This window comes from Sphaeramia orbicularis, chromosome 15 (genome assembly GCF_902148855.1).
Source record: "Sphaeramia orbicularis chromosome 15, fSphaOr1.1, whole genome shotgun sequence".
NCBI classification, from domain to species: Eukaryota; Metazoa; Chordata; class Actinopteri; order Kurtiformes; family Apogonidae; genus Sphaeramia; species Sphaeramia orbicularis.
The window spans coordinates 29,507,863-29,517,583 of record NC_043971.1 but is presented as its reverse complement, the minus strand read 5'-3'; the positions used below and the strand labels follow the sequence as shown (position 1 = coordinate 29,517,583).

At 36.9% G+C, this 9,721-nt stretch overlaps 1 protein-coding gene across 1 annotated transcript; it reads left to right on the top strand.

Annotated features, from left to right (window-relative positions):
- The first annotated feature begins 282 nt into the window (after nucleotides 1–282).
- Nucleotides 283–5,494, top strand: LOC115433765 (uncharacterized). Its single transcript, XM_030155250.1, has 6 exons — nucleotides 283–340; nucleotides 1,950–1,985; nucleotides 2,431–2,460; nucleotides 3,070–3,216; nucleotides 3,681–3,782; nucleotides 4,985–5,494. Exons 1-6 carry the CDS (start codon nucleotides 314–316, stop codon nucleotides 5,339–5,341), a joined length of 699 nt encoding a protein of 232 aa, XP_030011110.1. The 5' UTR covers nucleotides 283–313; the 3' UTR covers nucleotides 5,342–5,494.
- Nucleotides 5,495–9,721: the final 4,227 nt, after the last annotated feature.

Sequence of the window (9,721 nt, the reverse complement as noted above, 5' to 3'; positions counted from 1 at the left end):
GTTAACCATTGTTTTGCGTTACTGCAAATTACCAAACATGCCAACTTTACTGCACTGAAAGTCAAAATTAAGTTATAGTGTTAGTGATTCGAAGTCAGTCTGCGTCGTCTTTGATTCGACTAAAAGCATTGCAATGATTGAAAAAGTAGTCTCAAGGTCACAATTTAATGTGACTTTTCCTAGTATAAGGTAATACCGTTATATAATGGCCGTAAAATACAAGCTAATATTTTATTTCATGTAGTTTTGGGGCCTCAGCCCAAGCTCCCCCTCCCCCACCAGAACAAGCTAGCTAGCACGCGCCCACACTGTGATGGAGGAACTAACGTTTCTGTTAATGGTGAGTAATCAAACTTAGGAGTTTGGTTTAAAGTTACTGCATTTAGTTTGCACTATTAAATTGTACTCGAGTAACATTTTTACTCAAGTAGCTTGTTAAAAGCAGAATACTTATCAGCTTTTGTAATGATACACATTTCGGAAGAAAAATCAGTCGTTTTTGTGTCGTTACATTTTAAAACAAAGTGCGCGGTTTCGTCTTTCTTAATTTAATTCGGAGTTATTTTCATCGAACGTCTGTTAATGTGTTTTGAGCACAATGGCTGGTGTTTTGCTAATCCCCAGTTCACCAGCTCTCACCAAGGCTCAGCATTAACATTCCGTTAGTTCCATTAGGATGGCATGAACGGCCTTCCTTGGTTTTTTACTCAGTTTTCTCGGAGTAACGTTATGTTTTCAGTCTGTGGTTGCAGCTCACACTGACAGATAAACAGTTACACCCAGCTGTGTGTGTGAATGCTGGGTTCAGATCAGTGCATAGAGCTTGGTCCGGACTCTTGAGCTGCCAGAGAGAGGCTTCGTTAGTCTGTCTGTTTGCGACCACACATTTAACACTGTACACACTGTGCATCATTTTATTATTATGTTAACATGCCAAGCTCAACATATCCAAATGCTACGCAATGTCTCCTTTTTCCACTAACGTTATAGAAGTCCTACTGCCAACAGTGTGTATCCACAGAGTAAATCACCCAGTTTAGCATTGGACATTCTTATAGAATGATGAGACCAAAATAAATACCAGAAAAAGAGACCATATCCACATGGGAAAACGATCAGAATACATTTCCTTTTATAAATAATTTGCCTTATAATGTTTCATTCACCTCAGGTGAAAGTGAAGAAGGGAACAAAGACTTGTAGGTTTAAAAGACAACTTTTGATGAAGCATAAGATCTTTTAATTATATTATATTATAAATTTTCTTTGTTAGGGTTATTCTTAGCCTCATTCTTATTTACATGACATGTTTCAGTGTTATTAACATCCTCTTAAGGTAAAGGATGTACAAAGGTCATTAAGCTTCAACAGTTATTTCATGCCACTGTTTGTTTATGATTTGCTATGTTTTTTGTTTTTCATGGAAGTAAGTCTACTGTAAGTGTCTAACTAGTCTTTCAGAGGCTACTGGGTTATTTAAATATGGTTCTTTACTTTAGTAAGATCATGGACCTCTTTCTGCTTTGCGCCCCTAAACAAATGTTCTCTTATTGTCCTCATGTTATTAGAGACCTGAATGTAGTGGACTTAGATCTGATACATGGATAGTTATCCAAAGAAAGGTTAGATCAAGGCATCTGGACTTGTTTTTAGGTATTGAAGATGTTTCTTAAAGAACAAGAAGCCTTTTGGATGAGAGGTGAAATGTCTTCAAGATCTAAAAACAAGTCCAGTTGCCTTGATTCAACCCTCTTTGGATGATAAACTGATATTTGCAGGTATCCGAGTGACAATGTTTGGAAGTTTCTTAACACTCAAATTTTCATCATTCAGTATGTGGACAAGCAAGTGTAAATTTCGATTGTTTAAGTTACTACTAGTATGTTCCCTGTTTGTGTGTGTGTGTGTGTGTGTGTGTTAATTAAATTCTGTTATGAATTTATTTCCAGATGCATGAGGAATCTATGACTAAAAGTTCTGAACAGGTATGTATCACACTTACATTATGCGTAATACACCATATGCCGTGATACCATATTTCACATACAGTACATGCTGTGTAAAAGTTTGTATAGCATTTGTATTGTAGAAATTGATAACTATTTTTGTATCAACTTTTGCTGCATAAAAAGCAGATTAACTACAGTTTAAATTGTTAGTGATGTTCAAAACCTGTAGTTCCAACCTGAATTTGAAATTAAAGCAGCAGAATAGATAGAAATACTGATCACATATTTCTCATAGATATACAGTTAAATTAAGTTAATGGTTTGTACATACTTTACCACACCTGTAACACTAATTAATCATGTTTTCGTCATGTGACAGCAAAAAAGTTTATTGTAGACATTCTTAAAGGGATAGTTCAGTTATTTTAGAGGAGTACATTGCACAGCATCTGTACCAGTATAATTGTCTGTTTCTCCACAGTGGGGACACGTAGATCACAATCTACTGCAGGTAAGACACTAACTATGGATAAATACCTCATACAATCTCACTTCAAAAAATCAACTGTCCCTTTATGATGTCAGACAAAATATGAAACCAATTTTAAGGTAATATGCACATCAACAAATGCCATACAATAAATATTAAAATCAAAGGTGCCCAATCTCTTACATGTAATGGGTTAGGATTAGTGTCACACCTCTTACCGTAACCAGAGTTCAGCTACCTAGCAAGCCATGGGGTGGAGAAAGATGCAGCGGTGGTTACAAATTCAATGAAGCCCCTTGTGACATCAAGTGGAACCACAAATCTGAATGGTTCTGTTAATCACATGAGTACAGAGCAAGCAGCCCACATTAAACTGACTGAGTTGTTGTTTCAGTTTCTGTGTTAGTAGGCATATCAGAGACCCAAATAAAAAAAAAGTGACTTTTTTCATAATATGACCCATTTAACATGCTGTAGAGTCTAACCCAGAAGGTAAACAATCGACAAACATGGAGGTTGTAAAAATGATCTGTAGTAGGTTGCTTATTGCTTTTGAAAAATGTCATAAGAAGAGTATGCATGTTTGTAATATTTTAGACTTTAAAACTGGTTTCATGATTTGTCTTTCAGATCCAGGATGAGTTTCACAGAATCACAATGGTGCATCTTGAACCGAAGTTCAAGTCCAAGCTGGATGAATGTACTCCTCGGCTTCTGAACCTCTTCCACTCCAAGGGCAGAAGCATGGGGTTGAGGTTGCAGGCTATCCTACTCAAGGTATCCTTCATTACCTCCACCAGGAGGTATTGTGATCCCTTTGCTTTGTGCATGTGTGTTTGTTTGTTAGCAAGATAACTCAAAAAATTATGGACGGATTTTCATGAAATTTTCAGGAAATGGTGATACTGGCACAAGGAAGAAATTATTAAAGTTTGGTGGGGGCCAGATCTGTCTTGGCAGAGGTTTGCGCTCTCCGAGTGCTTTTCTTGTTGAGCATTATGTTTGCTAATATTTTATTCTAGGAATTTTGGGATCAAACTGCTGGAATATCATTACTTAAATTTACAGGAGGTAATGTTAGCCTGTGATTCTCTTTATAAATGGAGTATGAAATAACTGCATGAAAATTTGTTTCATTAGTGTTTCATTCTACTGGTCCCTGAGACGGCACAGGAAGGATCCTTGATAGGGGCTTATTAACAGTAATATAAACCACCTGGTGTTCATTTCTTTCATTTCAGACTCCAAGCAATCCTGACATCAACATGACCAGAGATGTTGTCATTCGATGTTTGATGATGTACCTTGGGGAATCTACAGATCAGCTCTTAAAAGAGTACGATGTAAGTTGAAGTACATGTTCAAATATAAAGAAGGTGATCTCGCTCATCTCTTCTACTTGGTATGTCTTGGGAAAGTCAAATCACAAAAAGTCATAACTATATTTCTCCCAGTAGTTCTTGGCAAGCTACATCATTGTCCTCTGTTAAGTGTGTTTAAAAGTTTTTATTTTCCATTAAGAAATTTTTAAGTGCTAGTGCAGAAATAGGAAGTGTTATTAAGTGCTTATTATCTCAATTTGATTTCACCAATAGGCAGAATTTAAAACTTGTCAGTAGTTTATCTAATCTTTTTCCTAAGAATGATTTACCAAACAACTGCATTTTTATAAGTCTTATTTTTTTAAAGTCTTTATAATTTGTCCCTAAAAGGTAGCTAAGAAATGCTGGCCAAAGAGCTGCTTTGTGAATACAAAGACATTTTACAGAGAGACTGAGGCAACTTTTTAAATAAGCGAAGGAGAGCAGAGTTGAACCAGTTGCTGTGGAAGACTTGAAGTTTCAGGAATGAACTTACAGTGCCACATAAGTCTTGTTTCCACTATCAGTACGGTACAGTACAGTACGGATTGGTATGGTAATGGTTCGGATCGGTAACAGGTAGCTTTGCAGTTACACTGTATAAGGGGACCCTTACAGTAGTAGGCGGAGTGTGGACTACTGAAGAGGTACAGGCACTGCGCCATCGAGCTCCTGTTGCACGATGATACAGAGCAGTGCCTGTACCTCTTCAGTAGTCCACACTCCGTTGTTAGCAAGTTCCGACATTTTCCTCTTGAGAAAATACAAACAGAAGATTGGTTGACAGGTGGCCAGCCTTTGTTAGCGAATGTAGAATAAGATATTCATCAATACAGTGCCAGGAAGAAATGATAAAGTAATTGATTTCATTTCAGAAATTTCATTTACAAATATTTACAGCTGTAACTCTGTTCAGCCCATCATCATGTGATTGAATTGTTTTGATTTGTTGGTGAGCTGATTGGATCATTTTCATGTTACCTGGTGTGAAAATATGCTTTTATGTACGATTTTTAAGTGTTATCTCAGATTTGTCTTAATACTGACATAAATACAGTGCATTACAAGCAACGGCTATGACAAATTCCAGATTTTCTTGTCCAAACAGTTGGAAGCAATTTGGGAAATAGGACCTTCTCCTTTGGCTGTACTGTCTGATATGCACAATGTTCTTGCTATTACAGGATGCTGATGAAGACAGTGTGTCGCAGGACCTTGCTGTTCAAAACCTGAAGATCTACAACATCAAGGCTAACACGTCAGAAGATCCAGACAACATCGGTATCGTGGTGGAGGGCGTGAAAGTTCTAACTGCTCTGGGTAACTTTCCAAGGGCTTGCTCCCTGCTCATTGGGTTGGTGTATGCTGTGAATCTTGCCTATCCAAAGGAGCTCAGGTACACGTTTGAAGTGTTTCAGAAACTTCTCCTTGGGCCTGATAGTTCAAAGCTCTCCCCCAAAGTGAACAGCCTCAGGAATAAGCTACTGGCTCAAGAAAAGGGACCCTTGCTAATCAAAAGGGAATTGACAAGTCACTGTTAAAACCGACACACAAGACTTCGTGAAATGCTTGAGTTTCAGTGAAGTTAGTTAACATTAGTATGACGGCGTATTAAGGCCACATAAGAAAAAAAAAGCTTGTCACTACAAGAATAAAGTCGTTATTTAACAAGAATAAAGTCGTAGTTTTAAAAAAACTCATTATTTAACGAGAGTACAGTCATTATTTAACGAGAATAAAGTCATTAATTAACGAGAAAAAACTCATTTAACGAGAATAAAGTCGTTATTTAATGAGAATGAAGTTGTTAAATTATGAGAATAAAGTCGTCGTTTTAAAAAGCTCATTATTTAATGAGAATAAACTTATTTAACAAGAATGAAGTCGTTGATTGACGATAAATAAAGTAATTATTTAACAAGAATAAAGTCATACTTTTACGAGATTAAACTCGTAATATTTTGAAAATTCGACAGTTTCCGGTTTTACAGCGAAGGCAACAAGCGAAGCAGCAACTTTCCCTTCTGCTGGACTCAAACTCACAGTAGAATCCCCACAGTTTCTTCAGAAGCAACAAACCCTCTGTGTTTAGTTCTCTGGTGTTTCCACTGATAGTCCTACAGATGAACACTTAATTAGTTTGTCCTCCACAAAAGAGGAAATTTGCTACAAATCTGTTCGGTTCTGACAACAAACCCAAATGTGTGCAAACTGTCTTCAAAGTCCTTAGACTAATGTGTTTATGGGGAGGACAGACCCAGTATTTAACCTTTGTGCCTAACCCCCATGAAAGTATAACTTCACAAAATGCTCCAAGTTGTACATCGATGAGTAGGTACAACTTCTCATTATATAATGACTTTATTCTCGTTAAATAACAGCTTTATTCTTGTTAATTAACTTTATTCTCGTTAATTAACAACTTTATTCTCGTTAATTAACAACTTTATTCTTGTTAAATAACGACTTTATTCTCGTTAAATAACGACGTTATTCTCGTAGTTACAAGCGGGGTTTTTTTTCTTATGTGGCCCTAATACGCCGTTGTACATTAGGGCAATTTCAGTCAAGTTTGGATTTCTGCATGTGTATTTTTTCTTGCAGTACATTACAAGTGCAATGTAAATGTTGAATTTTTCTGTTATTACACTACAATGTTGTTAAATGCTTCCACGCTATTGGATGGCATCACTCATTCAAGAACCATTTTGCACTTGTTGAATGCTGGATAAACATGTTTTAAAAACCCGCACAAATAAATGTTTATCTGCTGCTGTTTCATGCATTGTGATCTGTTGATGTAACTTGATGCCACAGTTTACTTAAGTTTGGTCAGGATATTGAGTAAATTAGACACAGAAAAATTATGGCAACAAAGTGACATTCAATATTATTGAATAGATTTAAAGTCCTGTGATACAAATTAAAACTTAAAATTAAACAATTATTTTAGGTACAGATAAATAAGAACAACAGTGTAAATGTGTTGAATTAAGCAACAGTGTGCTAGAATATGAGTTGATGTAATTCATTTTATTTACTTAATCCAAATCATTTTTATGCAGATATTTAGTAAATGTAAATCAATTTTACCCGTATAATTAATAAATATAAGTCAGTTTCGCCTTGATTATCAGTAAATATGAATCAGTTTCCCCCAGATATTTAGTAAATCGAAATAATTTTTGCTGAGATACTTAGTAAATATAAATCAGCTTTCCTTGTGAAATTGACTAGGATTTACTAAGTATTTTTTGGCGATATAACTCATCATTTTGCGTGCTATTACTAAATCCAACACATTTCAACTGTTGCTATGATTAACATGTACTTAATATTTTTTGTTTAAGTTAAGTTAATGAATTCAATACTTTCTAATCAAAATTGTAGAACTTAAAATCTATTCAATTATATTATGTGTCACTTTGTTGCCACAATTTTTTTAAGTAACCATTGGTCATATTTTTTTCAGTGTGTAAATGTGATATCGTTCTCCACTGTCTTCCATCTCTTCCTCATCTCAAACCTTCTGGTCATCTGTTGTATAAGACGTCTCACCGCCGTTTCTGTCCCTTTGTAAACCAATGACAATTAAATCACATTTACACTATTGTCAATTTTAGCATTTAAAGGGGTAAGGTGCAATTTGTCAAAAAAACAGAGGGCGGGGTGTTTTTTTCATATCATGAAAAAACAAGCAGTCAACAGGCGTAATTCTTTTTTAAGTTAACGGTCGGCCTGATTACATGTCGAACAGTTGAACATTCATCTTTAATGCAAACTAAAAATACATGAAAAATGTAATTTTCTGCGACGGCCATACCTGCGATGTGGGAGATGGTCTAATTAAGTTTCAGGACCATGGATAAGGGCCGATCATGCCAACATGGAAGAGGATTTATGGCAAACAGGAAACTCAATCAGACTGTAAAACGTAACATAAAACCTAATCCATTAAGATGTAGCTGAACATGTGCATTGGTGCCTGCAGACGTACGTCCGTAGGCTACTAGTGATGCGCGGATCAGCGGGTTACCCGGAGAGGGCTGGGGCGGGTCAAAAAAATGTCACTTTCAGACACAGAGAGAGAGATACTGATATATATATATATATATATATATATATATATATATATATATATATATATATATATATATATAGAGAGAGAGAGAGAGAGAGAGAGAGAGAGAGAGAGAGAGAGAGAGAGAGAGAGCAGTGTTTTTCAACCTTGGGGTCGGGACCCCATGTGGAGTCACCTGGAATTCAAATGGGGTTGCTTGAAATTTCGAGTAATTGATAAAAATCTAAATAAAAACTTACTAATAAAAAATATATGATGAGTTGAGAGAGACAATCCCAATCCATAAAAGACATGACAAACTGAGAGACTGAAACTGAAGCACTGTGGTACTGTTTATCTTTCAAGTGTTCATTGTGGTCAGTTTCAGATGCTGCAGCTCTTTCATAATTCATAGTTTAAGTTATTGTTTGTTCAGTATTAATTGTCAGCCTTGTAAATCCAAGCTGGACTGACTGTACATATCCTGACCAAGGAAAATCAAATTCTCATTTTGTGCAGTAATCTACACCTGGCTTTTCTGCCTCCGTCCATAATAATATACATTATATAGAGTAAATGTCGTCTAAAATTAATGTTTATTTGCAACATAGTATAGCAAACTATTACAGGATCAAAAACACTAGCAAAAAAAATTTCTCCCTTTTGAATATCTGGGGTCGCCAGAAATTTGTGATGTTAAAATGGGGTCACGAGACAAAAAAGGTTGGGAACCACTGATATACAGTAGCGAGAGATAGGTAAGGTATACAATGTATTTATGTGCATGGGGACGTTCGTGAATTCCGAGACTGCAACACTTCGGTTCAGGTGAAAGTTAAGGCTCACACAATGTCGGACACACTGCACATAGGCTACTGTGGGCAGCGCGGACTTGAGGTTTCATAGCTGAGCGTACCAATTTCCTAGGTTTCTCATGACAATTTCCTACATTTACATCATCCTACATTGTGCGACACTGAGTACACGTACACGGAGTTCGCATGGTTCCGCGGATATGTCCAGTAGACGTCTGCTTTGGGTCTGCCTCAAGTACGCACAGATGTCCACAGAATCAAGTATGCCTGACTCCATCTGGGCCATTAGTGCCAGCAATGCAGGCTATAGGTGTACGAAAACTCTGTCCCAACCTGCCTGTTAATTCAATTAGTTTGTAATCATTGACAGGGTTGTCCCCCCTGAGGATGAAATTCATTCAGCAGAAGTAGGGATGTAAAAACCAGAGGGGGGTTGATCTCCCCCATACCCCCCCAACAAATCGCACCCTGGTAATAGGTGTTGTGCCGAATTCTACTCCCTGCCGAAAACTGCTCCCCCTTCCTATGAAGAGGACAATGTGCACCAAATTCACCCTGTCACAACTTTTTCTCCTTTCTGACTGTAGGGTATGAAATCAATTGTGAATTATTCAACCTCTTAACACCATCATAGCTGTGTAGCAATAAAGTAGTGAATAATATTGTAAGATATTGCAGCTATATTTTTAATATTAAAGAATGTGCAAACTGTGAAGTACTGTATATAAAACTTTCTGAAGTTAAATCTTAGATACACAACACACAAAATATTTAACAATAAAAGCAGTTACTGCTGAAAACTACATCACCCATGGCTGGGGATGCAGTTTTCAGCACGGAGCAGAATTCGGCAGCAGATATTGCCGAAAATTGCATCCCCCATTACAATAAGCTTGCAAAGCTACAGGAGTGAAATGACATTAGCAGCTCACATTTGGAGCTATTCTGGTGGGACAGGGTGATTTTGGTGCACTTTGTCCTCTTCATGGCTGATTTAGGAAGGGGGAGCTGTTTTCGGCAGCTGCTGCGTGATGCAGTTTTCAGCA